Genomic DNA, 17,253 nt, shown 5'->3' with positions numbered 1-17,253 from the left:
TCAGATTCTTCATCGTACTTTCTACCTTTCTCCTTAGAATAACCCAAAGTTCCACTGGATTGTAGTCGGGCTTCATACTTGTCAATGTCAAAGTTTTCATTTTTTCATTCTGTAGAAACTTGTGAGACTTCGGCAGTGTGCTTTGGATGATTATGCTGGAATATTCCTCTTCTGTTAAGACTGAGAGTCGTCATGTAGACTAGTATTTTATCCACAGGCATTTGTGATGCAGATATATATGTTATCTCCCCTGCACCTTTTAAGCTTATGCAGTGCCGTATTGTTACACTCTTTTCCATCTTTATGGAGTCTTGTAGTCAGAGTTTTCAGTCTCTCTGGCAATTCTTGTCCATGTGGAACCATGATGAAGATATGCAGATCGACAAACACATCTCATAGTTCCAAAATTGAGAAAGCTCTAGTGATTTTATAACCATGTTCATGCAGTTAGGCTGATTGATGCAAAGTTTAGCTTCAGTGATCACAAGTGTGTTCACTTTTGTTGTTTGAAGCTCAAATTTGCAATCTAGTCTTTCTGAAGTATTTGTTTTTGATTGTAATTAAGAGGAAATACTCTCCTGTTCAACTTGGAAACAGTGCAATTATTGGGGTGAATACAATTTAGAATCATTTGACCTTTAAGTGACATCATACAGGGGTGTACTCACTTCTGCTGTACGAATGCCTGACAGGTTTTTGGTTGGTTTAATGTTCAGGAGCTGTCTTTAAAAGGTGCAGCAGGTTTGCCCATGCAGCTGATGGAGAAGTGCTCTAACTCAAAATGTTCTCTGGATCTCCCTCCTCTTCCCCCCCGACACAAATACATGCGCACAAAGCAGCCAAACAGTTAGTGTATTGTTTCAGGGAAATGGGTTGTTCTACAGGCAGAAAGACGGTCAGTGCACGCTGGAAGACAGAGAGGGGTGAAAGTTTGGAAGAGAGCTTTAATGGCTTTGTTTTGGAAAGACCTGTATGCTGATGTGTTCAGTGTGTACCTACAATAACCATAACGTATATAGAGCACCTGACTGAAATGCAGCTGGGGAACAAAACCGATGAAGAGGCATATCTCTCGAGTAAATAGAGTTTATCTCACAAACTTTTAACCATAATCAAGAAGGAGCCTGTTCGTACTGGCATTTATAATTGTGTATAGTCACAGTTGTGTCAATTTCTGAAGAAGACTGTTTGAATGTGTGAGTCTTTTGAGTGGAGGAGACGGCGCCTCAGGGTGACTATGCACTGCTTTTATGGGATGGAGAGGGCAGCACATGTGACACTCACCAGCACCAACCACAGCGAGGCCACCATCAGGCAGCCCTCAAACCCAGTTAAGGGCATGACTAATATCTTCTAAGGTTTTTTTGTTTTTTTTTTAAATTTTGTTATTAATTTGTTTGTTTTCTTGTTATCTTTCTCGGTTGTTCCTTTTTCACTCCTTCACACAAGGTCTCTGACTGTGATGCTTAATCTACACAACCAGTCAAAAGTTTGGACACATCTTCTCATTCAATGCTTTTTATTCATTTGCATTATTTTCTTCGTTGTAGATTAATGCTGAAGATTAACACTTTTTTGTTTACAACATAATTCCATATGTATTCTTTTATAGTTTTGATGTCTTCAGTATGAATCTACAATGTACAAAATAATTAAAAACCATTGAATGTGAAGGTGTGTCCAAACTTTTGGCTGGTAGTGTATATTTCTGAATAAATATGACCCAAAACATCACAGTCTGATCTTTACAGCACGTTTGTAGAAGTTTATCATGGTACAAACAGAGAAGATTTCACAGTAACCTAGAAATAAGGGTTGGAAAAGGTTACAAAATCATCTCTAAAGACTTTCCACTGCACTAGTTCACTGTACGGGACCATTGTAAGGTCACAAAGGAATCCTGGGTAATTGTGGAGGCAACATCAGGACAACGCTAAAAAAGCCAATGGTGTCCATAATAGGACTGCAAGGAGAAAACAAGGGAAAAAACAGTCCTGCTTATCTATAGTTTGCTAAATATCATGTGAACAAGCCAGAAGGCCGTTGCATAAATGTTTTGTTGACAAATGAGACCAAAATAGAACATTTTGGTTTAAATGAGAGACATTATGTCGGGACAGAGGAAAATTACATTCTGTATAAGAACCGTATCCTTCTGTGAAACATGGTGGTGGCATCACGGTTTGGGTCTGTTTTGCTGCATGGTTTGCCATCATTGGTGTCCCAATAAATTCCTAATTTTACCAGCAAAGTCTGAACAAAAATGTTAGGAAATCTGTCGGTGAACTGAATCTCAAGAGATAGTAGGTCATGTGAGGAGACTATGACCTGATGCATGCAAATTAGTTAAATTTAAGGTTAGAAAATGGCCTCGTCAGAACCTGAATCCAACAAAAATGCTGTAGAAGAACCTGGAACCTATTAACATCATTTTTGAAAGAAAAACACTGTTTAAAAATAAAGATAACATTAAATTAATTAGAAATACAGTCTAAATTCACAAATTGCAGTTAATGTCTTCTCTGTAATTTTTACACTTTACAAAGTCATGCTGCGGGACCATCTGGCAGGCCGGTTTTGGCCCGCAGGCCACATGTTTGACACCCCTGCTCTAGACATTGTTAATGTGGTAAATGACTTCTAGCTGGAAATGGAAGATTTTTCATGGAATATCTACATAGAGGTACAGAGGAACATTTCCAGCAACCATCACTCCTCAGTTCTAATGCTACATTGTGTTAGCTATAAAGGCTAACTGATGATTAGAAAACCCTTGTGCAATTATGTTAGCACATGAATAAAAGTGTGAGTTTTCATGGAAAATATGAAATTGTCTGTCAAACTTCTGAACGGTAGTGTATGTTAAACTGGAGCAGTTATCTCTCAACAGGGGATGTAGTCTCTAACACCACTGAAAAGGCATTTATAGTCCTCAGAACCCACCCCAGACAGTTTCACAATCATTTACTTCTTGAGTCATTTAAGTTGTGGGTGAAAATAAATACCTGCACCTCCCAACTAGTCAGCCTTCTTCTGTTGAAACACTTGAATGACCAGAATGACTCACAGATATGTAATACTGGATTATTTCCAATAATAATTGGTCTAAATTTTTTTTTAATTTATCTACTTTTAGGACCTAAGTTATATTTTAGATCATATTTATGCAGATACATTGAAAATTCTAGCGTTTCCCAAGCTTTCATGCCCAAATATATTTCTTTCCTAAATTTATTCACTTTCACCCTTTCACACAGTTTTGAAGACAATAGCAATCTAACATGTCTTTTTCCAGATGTTTTCTTTTACCTGTTGTGTCCCAACAGTTTTCATTCACTTTCAAGATTACATGGCACCGAAACCAAGTGGTCTTGGATTATTTATAATTCATTGGTTCACTGTATGACTTAATTGGGTCATTACTTGCTGATGCGTTATTGTAATCCAAATAGTCTTACCCCTAATGCTTCTGCTCTTGAGTGTAACAGTTGAACCGTCCAACTAAGTCTTTGGTATGTATACCAATTACTGTACGAACTAGAGCCTGACCACTATGTAGGTCAGCTGATATTGGCCTGTCACGGATGTAGCTGTATCACCATAAGTTGCAGATTTTCATTTTTTTAAATCGTTATAGAACATAATGTAGAAAAATATATGGTGTCATGACATAGTTTGTCCAGCAGGGTGGCTTCCACTGTACGATGTTGGTGTGGACTCAAGTCGTGGCCACATGGAAAGTTGCAAACTAGACAGTGAAATGCATTGCTAGAAAGTTAATAAACACTTTTCAAGCTATATATAGACTAGTGCATCTAAAAAATTCATTACACGTAAAGTGAAATATTTCAAGCCTTTTTTGTTTTGAATTTGATGATTATGGCTTGAAGTTCATGAAGTCAGAAATCTAGTATCTCCAGATATTACAATATTTCCTAAGATTACTTTTTAAAAAAGGATTTAAAATACAGAAATGTCCAACAACTTCTTGAATGTTTGTTCATTTATACACTCAGTACATGGTTGGGGCTCCTCTACAACCATGAATTACTGCATCATTGCAGCCTGGCATGGAAGCAAACATCTTCTGGCACATATACACCGATCAGGCATAACATTATGACCACCAGCATAATACTGTGCTGGTCCCCCTTTTGCTCCCAAAACAGCCCTGACCTGTTGAGGCATGGACTCCACTAGACCCCTGAAGGTGTCCAATCCAGCATCTGTGGGATGTCCTGGACAACCAAGTCCAATCCATGGAGGATCCACCTGGCAACTTACAGGACTTAAATGATCTGCTGCTAACTTCTTCCAGGGGTCTAGTGGAGTCCATGCCTTGACGGGTCAGCGCTGTTTTGGCAGCAAAAGGGGGACCAACACAATATTAGGCAGGAGGTCATAATGTGACCTAGCTGAGATAAGCAGAACTTGATCAGCTGAGTGATATGGAATGCTAAGTTACATTTTACCTGACCTTCAATGTATCAGCATGTTTTGGAGAGATAGAAACACAACCCTTCCACCCATCAAAAGTGCTTTTGATTATTATGTTGGAAGTGTGTGTGGGTGTGTCGACAGTCTGGTCTGTAAAACGCACTTGATTTTATCTGTATCACTTTTTAGATTTCGCATTACAGCTCCAACCTGAAAAGGAGGGTTTTTTTTCTTCGGTGGATGGGTTGAGTGTGGGGGATGTGAGGAGGAGGGTGGGTAGTGAGGACTGCAGGGTCTATGAGCAGAGAGCAAGAGTCCCTTTGTATCCCGGTGAAGCTACAGGCCAGGCAGTTATGGGTAAGGCTCTCTCGTCGCCCTGTTTCCCTCCTCCCTCGGATCCCTTTCAATGGCGCTCTTTGTCTTTCCAAAGTATCACACAGCCGATTAAAGAGAGGGAATTAGGAGTCAGGCTTAGCCCGCGACACACACGGAAACACACACATACATGCATACTCTAAGAAACCCGAAATATGCATATAGGCACGCATAACCAATCGTAACCCCCGAGGCTACATTAGTTCAAGTCGAGGGGAAACTTTCCGTTGCTGAAATCAGCTGCGAGCTACATGAATGTGGATCTGATGACAACACTGCTGTTGTAATGTCATACATTGTCACCACAGTCCCATTCACTGCCTGCCCCTCCAAGTCACCATCACTCATGTCGAGCTTACCTCCGCTAATGGTCAAACTGGGGTAGCTGAGAGCTGAGTCCCTGCCAGCTAAAGTGAATTATCCACTAGCTGAACAGATTATGCTGAGAATGTGAGCAGCGGCTGAGTCATTTTAGGCCATGAAGACATGTGCTTTTGTTTTTCTGTGTATTTTATTTATGAGAGGGTGGGTTTTTGCCAACCCAACAACAATGGGAACATTTTCAGTGGACAAATTGTCGCTTAAAAATTCGGACAGTCCGAAAATTCTTAATTTTACTGCGCTGTATTAATTAAGCAGACAGAGATGCTTCCATTATTAGTTACATTGTGAGAATATTAGAAGAGACTGACTTGTATTCAGGCAGAAATAATACGACCTTTATTTCAAGTGGAGAAAAAACATCATTAGTCATCATCACATGTGTAGGCTTTCGCTCCTGTTGTTATTTAGAGGCTGCTCTGCTTGACAGTTACACAAGACGAGAAATATGAAATACTTAAATGGCAGTAAGAGTAAGTTTTCTTCTTAACACACATAAACAACAGTGCACACAAACTTCAATCAGATATAAATAAAGAACGTAAAATCCAAAGCAATGTTACGCATATTTCACACAAAGCAGTAAGCGCGTACGATGAACTCTGCTTCCTGTTTTGGAGGTAAATGGCTAAATAAGGACTTCAAGCTTCAACTAAGCAGTAAAACAAGCGGTGGTGCCTGTATAGTACTCATATCTGTGTCCGGCAAGGATATATTGTGCATAAAAATGAAGCAAATTCTAGTTTTCTTTTAACCTCTCCAGCTGTAGAGTAAGATACTTAAAGTATATTTAAGAAATAAAGAAAACAAATTAGAGAAATAACAGACAGCATGAAAAATTGTTTAGAAATCGAAAAAGACACCAACAAATGACTTAAACGGAGGTTCTCACTCCTCCGTTTCATCTGTTTTTAACATGTTATTAAGGACAAGGCACATTATATAGTGAATATTAGGTTGTGTTAAAATGCTCAGTCTCTGGCAGCTGTTTCTCAGTATTGGCTTCATCCATGTTGTAAATGTCTTAAAATATTTTTTTGTAGTAACACAACTGCAAGCAAAAGGTCTGACTGTTCACACTGAATACTGTTCTATGTACACATTTTGTATTACATACAAGCAAAAAGCAAAAAAAGGCAGCGGTGCGGACATTCAGTGAAGATAATAATGGCAAAAATACAATATATATCATTCCAGTCACTTGTTAAAACAACAGTTGTATTCTATAGCGACACACTGTGACCATCGTCAATGTAAATGGATTATCTGAGTATAAATAGAATTGTCTTTTATCATGATCATCGTTCATGAGTCAGAAACCAATGAAAAATCATCACACGCATCAGTGCCATTGTGAGAAAAGGCAAAAGTAGCTTTTGACACAAATAAATTTTAAAGTAATTTACAACAAGTCACCCTGGACAAATGAGTCCCAGCTAAGATAAAAGCTAATTGGCCACAAAATGTAAGGTAGTTTTGAGTGTCACGTTGGGAGAAACCTCTTGTAAATCAGTTTCTTCTCTAATAAAAGTAAACATGAAGTTTTGGTCTCAAAACTTTGGTCATTTTTTTAACAAATATTTAGTATCTATATGCATCAATACAGGTACATTTGCAAATTCAAGTACATTGTAAAAACTATCCTGATAAAAGTCAGCCATTATGAAAACTGTTTTTGACTAAATATACATTTTACCTTAAAAAACAAAGACTTCAGTGTGGTTACAGGCATTTGTCTTCCATGCCTGTTCATTGTGTGTACACGGACATTTTACGTGAAGACAGCATGATCATTTTAATTAAACAGGGACACATTGCTCATGTATGCGTATTGATGTACAGAAAAACTTTTGATGGATAAAATATTTGTCCGAAATGCCAACAAAAGTTTGGCACTCCGTTCTTGTGGCATTATAAAAACATCTCATTTAGAATGAATTTGTCTCCCTCTCAGGCACTGTGTGCCTCTGTTGGCCTGTAGCAGAGGGTTGTACACCGCAGGATGCCCCCTCCGATACACATGAAGTCACCACCCATGAATTTGTGTGTTGTTTGGAGTGCCGGACGCTTTGCTGAGGTGGTGTTGTGGACGGAAGTTTTTTTTTCTTTGCATCACCAAAGTAAAACCCTCTCTGACTACTACACTGTGGCTTCTGTAAAAGCACCACATGGAGCTCATCCTTGGGCTGTGACGGCATTTTTGCACCTGGCCAAGAGCAGAACAGGGTTTCTTCCCTCCTGCCTCCCCAGATGACTCCCCCAGTGCCTGCCCACTCCCCCCTGGCCAGACCAGCTTCACCACTGATACCACCGACGCTGCTGTTGTTGCTGCTGCTCCTCTGGTCTGACGCTGGGGCTGAACCTGCACCGGTGCCCTCTGGTCTCGTTGTCTGTCATGGCCGCGACAGTGTTGTGTAGACAGGCTGTTCCCAGTGTGTGGGGCTGTGTGACTGCGTTACGCTCACTGGGTCAGTGATGGCGGTGTACAGGGGCCTCTGGGAGGGCCCCATGTAAGAAAAGGCAGAGTACAAGCCTGAGGCCTGGCTGGAGTGGGCGTAGTAAGACCCTGAGGCCTGGTGGTCAGCGTAATCTGCAAACTGAGCCCTCGAGGCCAGTGAGGGGAAGGCAGAACTGTAGTGAGGAAGGCTGAGGGGGGTGTAGGTGACGTGGGAACCTGCCAAGGCTGTTTCTGCAAAGTGACCTCCGGCACCTCCGGACTCGCTCTTGATCTGAGCCTTCGAGTGGTCTGAGCCCAGAGGGGAGCCGTGGTGTTGCTGTGGCTGCTGCTGCTGCTGCTGCTTGGAGAGCCAGGCCGCTGAGTGTCCGCTGGCCGTTGCCAGAGCTGAGGAGATGCCGTAGGTGTAGGGAGAAGCTGGGGAGGCTGTTGCTGCTCCTCCTGCCCCGGCACTCTGCCCAACCCCTGGGTGCCCGTTGGGGGGAAGGTACTGGTCAAACTCATTGACATCAAAAGGCTCCATATTGGCCATCACCTCATGACTTATTTCACCAATGTCCACATTGCCAAAGTCGATGTGAGGTTTCCCAGATCCCGGAGCACCTGAGCTCGCTTCTGCTCCCATTGAGCCACGGGAGCCGCCATTCCCAGCACCCTCCCTCTTACCATCCCCTGTCTTCCCAGGCTGAGACTCTGTCTTCGGAGTGGTGGGAGGTGTGGGAGGACTGTGGCTCTGACCTGTAGAGACACAAGAATGTCGTTACTCCACTTTTGCCTTGCAGATACTTAAACAATGGCCTGACTGTGTGCCATCCTGTCAGGTGGAATCCACACAGATCTAACAGTGTGACACAGATGCTATCAGTGGGGGGAGTGCGAGGGAGCCGGCAGCCCACCTGCAGCACGAGGGTGGTGCCCATCTGCCAGAGGGGACCCGGCTCCCTCATTGTGGACCACGTCCAGGTGGAGGCCCTTGTAGTGGAACTGGCTGTGGCTGTCCTCACCGTCCAAATGGCTGTCGGCATCACTTCCTGAACCGGAACCAAGCTTTCCATTCTTGCGGCGTCGTGGCTGGTACTTGTAGTCGGGATAGTCCTTCTTATGCTGCTTCCTCAGCCTCTCCGCCTCCTCAATGAACGGCCGCTTGTCACTCTCATTGAGAAGCCTCGGATGAAATAAAAGGATTTTGGATTGGTTTGTTTAAAGTGTGAAGAGTAGAAAAAGGCTCAGAAACCAGTCGAAATTAGGCAGCACTGTAACAAAAACCAACAGTGTAATATTCAGAATGTTCTACAAGATGGTCACAAAAACTGTGTAGAAATTTAGTTTAAATAAATATAAAACAATCAAATTGTTCTTTTAAGGCTCAACAGGGTGATATCAAGGAGCTGGATGCACAGATTACAGAACATTTCCTCAAGCAGAATATCAAATTGTCCCTTTTTTTTCTCAGATAGCTTCACTTGCTACAGCTGCATCTAAAATGATGCCTTCCAGGGGCTTTCAACTGCTGGACAGTAATGAAATAACACAGGCCAAAGTTGCATCCTGTCTGCAAGCACGGGACTGAGCTCCTACTATTACTGCTGCTGGCAGGAATGGCATGAGAAACTGACCCGACCTTCCTCAGCCCCCCCTGCTCATCGTCTATCTGGGCCAATCCTGACTGAACCCAAGGTCAAGTCTTTATCTAATTATTATCTGATCCTTACAAGGTTAATGATTTTACCCTCTCTGGCCTTCTTGACAGGAAATAGTGAGTATTCTGGAGAGTAGATGCTGGATGATCAGACAGAAGTTGGGGTAACAGCTAACCCCACAATCAAGAATTCAGCCAAACTCTGGTTGGAAACATCAGAAATGTCAAAATATTGTGCATTTATTAACTAAGAAATAAGGTTATTTTAATGGTTGAAAAAATGCTCTCATCTCTTTGCCTCAGTGTGAGTCTGCAACTAAAAACTTCTATTCAGTTAACAGAAAACTCAAATGAATCAAAGAGGGACAGATATGGACTTTGAGTTCAATGTGGCAAAGATCAGGTGACTGAATCTGCAATTTGGAACTTTTTGTTGTTAATTTTTTCTAAAATTCAGCAAGACCCCCTGTTGCTGCTCCTCCTGCCCCACCTCTCTGCCCAACCCCTGGGTGCCATTGGGGGGAAGGTACTGGTCAAAGTCACTGGCATCAAAAGGCTCCATATTGGCCATCACCTCATGACTTATTTCAAAGAACATTCCTTTTGTTCACTATCTTTGGAAATATTCGTATTCATAGTTCATCATCCTAATCTTGTATTACTTCCCCTACACCCACCAAACATCTGGCCCCTACAGGACAGTTATGTTTCAGCAATTATGATTAGGACTTATTATTTAATTTACTTGAACGTGTTAATGACTTTTTGAAAGAGCCACTCTCCATACTGAGCTGTCTATTTTCTCTGGCATGCCTCCACACCGCTGCTGTCTATTTCCCACCTCCAGTAACTACTGTGAGTGTCCTCACCTCCACAGCTTCCCCAGGGTCTTGCTGAGCTCCGCGTTGTGCAGGTGCGGGTGCTGGTCCGCCAGTTTCCTCCGCGCCGCCTGCGCCCACACCATGAAGGCGTTCATGGGCCTCTTTACGTGCGGCTTGTTCTTGCTCCCGGTGTTTACGCGCACCGGCATGGGCACGAGGGTCCAGTCGTAGCAGTTGAGCACCTGGCTCACCGCCTCACGGATCCCCGCCGGGAAGCGCTCGTCCTCGTCGTCGGATTTGACGGACGAGCAGCCCGCCGACGCGTCGTCCAGACCGGCCAGCTGCGGCTGCTGCTGCCCGTGGAGAGGCGAGTCCCCACCGCCCGTAGCGCCGGAGGAGTGACCCGGCGACAGGGAGCGACTGTCGTCCGACATCCCCGGACTGAGCTCGACTTCTGAAAAGCTCTGCTCTTCTCTCGACATGCTCCTGCACAAAAGGCTCCAGGTGCGCACAGGAAAGGGCCTGCTCCTAAATGCTCAGCTACCTGTTGGGCTCCTGTTCCTACTTATCCCTACAGTGGCGCACGGAGTGTCGACTGACTGTCTGCGCTCTCGTCTAAGTTATAATATAAACTGCCAGTCTGTCTCTACTCTCAGCCTCCGTTGCAAAACTCTGTGAGGGTTCCACATTAAAGTTCTTTCCATCCGTGTTGTTGGTATCATAGGCGGCTCAGTGCGCACCTTGGACCCCAGTTTACCTGCTAACGCGCAACTGTCTGCGCCAAACTCACCCGGTCTCACTTCCCTCCTGACTTCTCTCTCCCCCTCCGTGTGTCCCGAAGTTGAAATCCAACAGCGAGGACCTGAAACAGCAGAGCGATGAGGAGCATGATTTCAGCGAGCCGGAGGTACAGTTACTGCTCCTGCTTCATTACGCAACCAATGTTATCTGTTGGTTTATCTGAAGGGAAAATGTGCGGCAATTGGGGCATACAGGGGAGAATGGTGCTTGATTTTGAGTCTTTTTTTTCTCTCCATGACAAAAATAAAACATGGGACTGAAATAATTGCCACACTTAAATCTATCCCATAAAACATTCTTTCTGGGCATGTTTCCTATATATGCATAGCGCCTATTTGCAGAGGCTGGGGTCGTGTTTAACTCAGTAGCTCTGCAGGGCTTCACCCCCCTAAACAAGCTACTGTTTAAGATTTAGCAGTTATTCCAAGCTCCCCGGAGAGAAAGTGGTGAACAGACCTCGGATTTATACTCCGCAGTTCTTGGATAAACACGACCTGGCGCTGGAAACATAAACTCCATGTGCGTGCGTTCCTCTACGCGTGTGCGAATTAGAGACAGTGTGTTTGTTAAACAGGAGCAGGAGCAAAACGTGTCCCTGTTATATCCATTAAATCAACACCCTGCCACGAGCTTTACGTCCTAAATCAGCGAACTTACCGTGAGGCAGCATCGCACAGAAGCGCTGGTTTGTTTTCTACTCCGATATGCAGTAAAATTAGGAACCTGGAAAAGGTTGTCAATTTTAAAATCTGTATGTAAATAGAAACGTGTTATCCCGCAATTACATTTAAGGAAAATGTTCAATTTTTAATATCAAGCTTAGCAGTTTCTATGTTGGTCTTTTACTGACCGTCTAGCCATGCATCCTTTTTTTTTAAATCCAAATCGATCATTTAACAGATGCACCGGGCATTAAATTACAAGATTGTGTCTCATGTTACTCCAAATAAACGTGTTTCGAAAACCAGCTTTTAATTAACATTGAGTGGATGTGAGGAATCGTATTTATTTCCCGTGGAGGGGCGGGTAAAGCATCGCCATCTGTCCGAGACGCAGTTTGTTATTCGCTTGCCACCTGGTCAGCAGGGCCGCTCCGCCGCCTGTCAAAAGGTCTCACTGCGCAAAAGCCTAATTGCGCGCGTTGGCTGCGTTTGCGCTTGAAACTAGAAAGAAAACGCAATCATGGAGAATCCCTTGAAAGAGTGGGGATAATGTCCTTTCGTCGCTGACCACAGAAATCATCAAATGTGCTTTCTGTCTTGCAGATTGCGCCTCAAAACAACAGAAACGTGAATGTCAAATTCATTGTTTCGTCTGTCCACTGAACAGCTACATCATTCTGCAACAAGTGTCATTGGATTTATCATCTGATAACATCCAGTCGAAGTGTCTTTCACACACTCTTTGCGCACTGCTAATTTACGCACATTATACAGCGCGTAAAGCCCGATGAGTTTCAGCGATGTGAACTCATTATCACCGCCTGACTTGCCAATAAGTTGGCCTAAATTTGCTTGTTTGGTTGCTTTTTCAGTTGTGTTTGTAACAGATTAATCCACAAAGCTCCAGTTTAACAGGACAAAATACATTTTTTTAAAAAAAGTGCACAAAATCTTGAAGTTATTTTATCATTAATGTAACTTTAGTTGTTTCACGGTCTCCTGCAACTTCTACAAACTCCCTTCTTCCATATTGTTTCCTTGATTAAATCAAAGTAATCAGACACCCCAGTTCTTCTACTGAAGAGGGAAAAAATTATTTAAAATACTTTGCCAAGAAAAAACAAACAATGATCAGTGACATATAGAACTGTTGCGCATCAGTTAACAGGAGCACTTGTTGCACTGCAGAGCTACATCATTAACGAGGGGATTGTTTTTTATGATCATCACACCTAAAGTGTAAAAAAACTGTAGCTGTATACTGAATTTTGCACTGTTTAAGTGCTGAAAATATCATTTGTTTCATTTTAAAGCAACAAAAACCATATTCCCAGGTGGTTTTACGCACAGCCCTGGATAGCTGAAACATCCCAACTGGCATTAACGATGTTCCAGAGTGTACAAAATTTAGAACCAGAAGCCTACAGAACCAAATCCCTAACAGCTCACGAGTCCAGAAAAAGTGAATAATCATCCTCATCCTAACGATCACTGTGAATAAATTAAGATTAGGGATCATTTCTAATTCTGAAGTTCGTCTTTTGGGATCTCGGTGAACAGAAACAATCATCGCAGAGTGAGAGTAGCCAGCAGCAGAAAGGAAAGAGTTGGAAATGCTAAGAGTCTTACTTCAGTAATGAGAAAAGGAGGTCGCCGGTTTAGCACGAGAATCCGTGAGTTCCCGAGTTTCCAAAGTGACGCTCGCTCCCCAGCCCCCTCGCTCGCGCCGCCCGAGAATGAATGCCTGCTCTGTGTGTCGGTAGCAGGGCTTAAAGAGCTCCTTGTATGAGGCAGAGGGGAAAAAATAAAAAGATGCTGGGGACAAGTCTTAAAGGAGCCGCACAAATATGAGGATGTAGATTCTGAGACCTCTGATTGGCTGGAATTCAGTCTCTCTCTCTCTCTCTCTCTCTCTCTCTCTCTCTCTCTCTCTCTCTCTCTCTCTCTCTCTCTCTCTCCGATTTCTGTCTAAAGTCGAATTAATTACAATCCTTCTGAATTACGCACACTTAATTTTACGCTAATAATTTCCAACACAACAGTTAAACACACGTTTTTCTCCTTTTGCCCATTAACACCCTCTGACATTATAAGAACCCAACGCATGTTCTCTATGGTATAGTTCATGCCACTGTTCCACACACCGCCTTGTTTGCTCCTTAACTACTCAGGGAATCCAATTAATGGCATTTGCAGTTTTTATTTTCCTTAACATACACCAGAATTTCATGCAGGCTGCAGCATCTACACGTGAAATTAAACGTCCATGTGCGCAAAAAGGCCACGAATGAAGCGTGCAGCGCCGAGAGCTTCTCAAGTTTAATCAATTTCTTTGGTATTATATCAGCTGAGAAAGAAATGTCCTCACGTTACCTTTGACAAATCAGTGAAACGGTTTGATTTCAGAACATGAAGATGGAGGCCTAATTTAACCAAACATGCGCTCTGTGCTGTTCCACTGAGAAATGTCAGATTTTACGCACATAAATATTATGTGCGTAAAATGCTTTAAAGACATAAATAGAAGGTTTCATTTGAAAGAACATTTAGGTTTAGGTACATTGCAATGTAAGACTCATGTTAGGTAAATTTGTGCAAAAATGTAAACGTGTGTTTTTGTTTTGCATCTCTTTGTGATAGTTTTCTGTCTCTTTGTGATCATTTTTTTGTCTTTCTGCTGTCGTCTTGCAACTCCTGTGGTTGTTTATTGTCTTTTTAGGGTTGTTTAATGTCTCTTTGCTGTTGTTTCACACATCTTTGTTGTGCTTTTGTGTCTATTTTTGATAGTTTCACGTCTCTTCATTGTTGTTTTGTGTCTATTTCAGAATCAGTATCAGAATGTCATTGTCATTGTATGAGAACGACATTCAACCTGCAGCATCAATAAAATGCTGCTGACTCACTGATACATTAGAAATAATATAATATTTGTAACTCCGAATATGTCTCCAAATATTCTGAAATAGATTAGGGTTTAAAAAGACCCAATATTAAAGGATACATGCTGAAAATACGCTAGATTTATCTGTAGCTGCTGGTTTATCCACTTCTAGTTATCGGTCTATCATAGGTGTGTTGGAATCGATTAAAGGCCCATGCAGTGTGTGTTTTGTGTGTGAATGTGTTATCGGACATCGCGCCTCTTCGCACCAATGTGTTAGTTTTATAACTGCATCAGCGCTTCAAACCAAACAGTGCTGGTACACAGAAAGGAGAGACGAGAGGGGACATTATGGGCCGCACGGACACAAACACCAGCGCTGTTCCCAACAACAATGACTCCTTGTATCCCCGCCGTGCGACGCCCTGGCCTCCGATCCAAAAATCACCACTTTTCTACTGTTGACTGTGATAAGAGAATCCTAACCATGAGTGCATCTCTGTGTCCGACTCTCTGCCTCCCCTCCTTTCTTTGCGCCCTTTGTTCTTTCTTTCTTTCTTTCTTTCTATCTCAGGTGAATTGTAATCATGTGATCAAAACGAGCAGCGCCCCCCCTTCCCCCTTAGATGAAAAATCTGGGGAACAAAAAGCAGTTCTGTGCATATGAAAAAAGAAAATAGTGAAAAGGCTTGTGTCTTCCCCTGAACCGCCACTCTTTGTCCCAGTCTTAAAGTCTGACATATAGTAGTGCAGTGGGGGGGAAATGCTCCAGGAGCGCGGCGGTACAACCCGGGGACTGGCGCTGGGACTGTCCGGCTCCTGGAGGTGTGAGCCGGGGACCTCCAGAGCCACACCGGGGATTGATGTCCCGCTGGGCAGCTGAGGATCTGCGGCCCGGCCTGGGTTGGAAGTGAGTGTTCTGGCTTGTGTGTTTTTGTGAGGTTGGTGATGGTGAGAGCAGCGGCCCAGCAGAGTGGCGAAGGCGTTTAGGTGAGACGGAAATACGCGTTTATGGACACGACATGCGTGAGAGAAATGGCTGAAATTACGCATCGAATTTTATGTTTGGGCAATAAATACCAACTGCTCTGCCCGTCAGATTTTTGTCGCTACTGAGAGAATTTCTAGATGCTGATTTTATGGAGAAATCGAAGATTGAATTTATTACTTTATTCTTATTTTTATTCTTATTTTTCTTACCACTCTTGATCTGAAATCGTTGCCTCTGGATACCTGACAGTCTGCACTTCGTTCGGAGAGAAATTAAATTAACTAAAGAGATAAATGAATTGTTTATTGTGTAATTAAATGTGAGCTTTTGGAGTTTTCTGTCTTTGATAAAGCTTGGAAAGATAAAGCTAATCATTCTGAGGCATTTTATTACTTAAGATGGTTATTTTCTTATGTTTATGTATTGCAGCAAAAACCTGTTCAATGTCAAAAAGCTCAATCTACAGCTGGTTGGAATGTTTTGTGCTTAAATGATGACATTCTTTATTGCTAAAGTAGCCTCACACTTTTTTTAAATTAGAAAAATGTTTTGAAAAAATCTAAATTTGCTTTAAAATATTAAAATACTGCATTACACAAAACCTCGGATGAGTTTTTTTTCCATCAAATAGTACAAAACTTCAGACTTTTTTTTTTTAGCTGTTTTTCAAATTTATTTATTGATCCTAAAGCAGTTAATGGTTCATAGAACAGCTGGAAGTTTTACTTTGATTCTATAATTTGTCATATCAGTGGGGAAAACCCATGACATTGCTAGCTCTGCTTTTGTACTTACTTGGATATATGGATAATTCGGTTTCAGTGTACGGATAGAAACCTGCTGAGGATAAATCAAATTGATGTAGTTCTGCTTGTAGAAAATATTTTGCTGCTCTATTATTGACTGGACTACTTTGCCAGAGTTTTACAACATACACAAAGAACACAAAAAATAAAGATGGACTTTAGTTGCACGAACGCAGAGAGGAATATGTACACAAACTGACAGTGAAAATGAAACAAAATGACACAATCTCTCCCTGCCATGTGACTAAGATGATGTATGGTGTAGCTGTTTCTGTGACACATGAACGACTCTCATGGTGACAACTAAAGGTCAGCAGTCTGGATGAGTGTTAAAACATCTGCCTGAGACATAACATGCAGTCCTGTGACCATGAGAATGAGGATTCTCACCCCCATCAGCTCCAGGCCAAACAGAAATCACCATCATCTTAGCATGAATCAGGGCTTAAACTTGATTCCTGTGCCAATTACAGACTCACCATGTACCTCCAGAGGGCGAACAGACTCAAAAACTAACTCAAAAACTGAAAACTACGGGGGAAAAGTAGGTTTAAATAATTATAAAACTCAAATTGTGCAGAGGTAGATGCTAAAATGACTGCTCACTACTACCTGATCTTTGATGTCACTCTCTATAAAGTCAACCATTTCAAAAATACACAATGTAAAAAAAATCTAACAACTTTACCAAAAATGGTGGAACACACTAGATTTAGAGTAAATGATGTTCGATTTATCATTAAAGTTTAGCCAGGACTGAACATGAAGTGGTCACAAGCAAAGTATTTATAAGAGTTTATTTTCATTAGAGCTGCAACTAATTATTATTGTAATTGTTGATTAATCTGATGATTATTGTTTTAATTAATCAATTAGTTGTTTGGTCAATAAAATGTCAGAAAATGATGGAAAAATGTTGATCAGATATTTTGTTCATGTTACAAAGATATTCATTGTACTAAGAAAACCAGAAACATTCACATTTATTGAAATTATTCAAACTG

At 42.0% G+C, this 17,253-nt stretch overlaps 1 protein-coding gene and 1 long non-coding RNA gene across 3 annotated transcripts in view; one reads left to right on the top strand and one right to left on the bottom strand.

Moving 5' to 3' along the window:
* Positions 1–5,504: 5,504 nt before the first annotated feature.
* Positions 5,505–13,356, bottom strand: sox10 (SRY-box transcription factor 10). Of its 2 annotated transcripts, none has more exons than XM_023288722.3 (4): positions 13,201–13,356; positions 10,157–10,970; positions 8,545–8,813; positions 5,505–8,386 (listed from the first exon to the last, which is right to left on the bottom strand). In XM_023288722.3, the coding sequence occupies exons 2-4, from the start codon at positions 10,588–10,590 to the stop codon at positions 7,587–7,589; spliced, it is 1,503 nt and encodes a 500-aa protein (XP_023144490.1). In that variant the 5' UTR covers positions 10,591–10,970; positions 13,201–13,356; the 3' UTR covers positions 5,505–7,586. The 2 variants fall into 2 exon arrangements, with proteins under 2 accessions (XP_023144490.1, XP_023144491.1); XM_023288723.3 differs by having other exon boundaries at positions 8,653–8,813.
* A 1,737-nt stretch (positions 13,357–15,093) lies between these two features.
* The window catches only part of LOC111580806 (uncharacterized), a 31,841-nt gene continuing 29,681 nt past the window's right edge, over positions 15,094–17,253 (top strand). Inside the window, exon 1 of the long non-coding RNA XR_002747197.3 lies at positions 15,094–15,362. This is a non-coding gene — a long non-coding RNA (uncharacterized LOC111580806). The remainder of the gene's footprint in view (positions 15,363–17,253) is intronic.

This window comes from Amphiprion ocellaris, chromosome 19 (genome assembly GCF_022539595.1).
Source record: "Amphiprion ocellaris isolate individual 3 ecotype Okinawa chromosome 19, ASM2253959v1, whole genome shotgun sequence".
NCBI classification, from domain to species: domain Eukaryota; kingdom Metazoa; phylum Chordata; class Actinopteri; family Pomacentridae; genus Amphiprion; species Amphiprion ocellaris.
This window is presented reverse-complemented; position numbering and strand designations above follow the sequence as displayed.

Bases quoted from the DNA above. Each gene is read 5' to 3' on its own strand.
- sox10 (XM_023288722.3), bottom strand. From the start codon at position 10,590: ATGTCGAGAGAAGAGCAGAGCTTTTCAGAAGTCGAGCTCAGTCCGGGG. The intron at 8,814-10,156 runs GTGAGGACACTC...ATTTCATCCGAG, and splicing joins ACCCTGGGGAAGCTGTGGAG to GCTTCTCAATGAGAGTGACA. The intron at 8,387-8,544 runs GTGGGCTGCCGG...GTGTCTCTACAG, and splicing joins GCACCACCCTCGTGCTGCAG to GTCAGAGCCACAGTCCTCCC.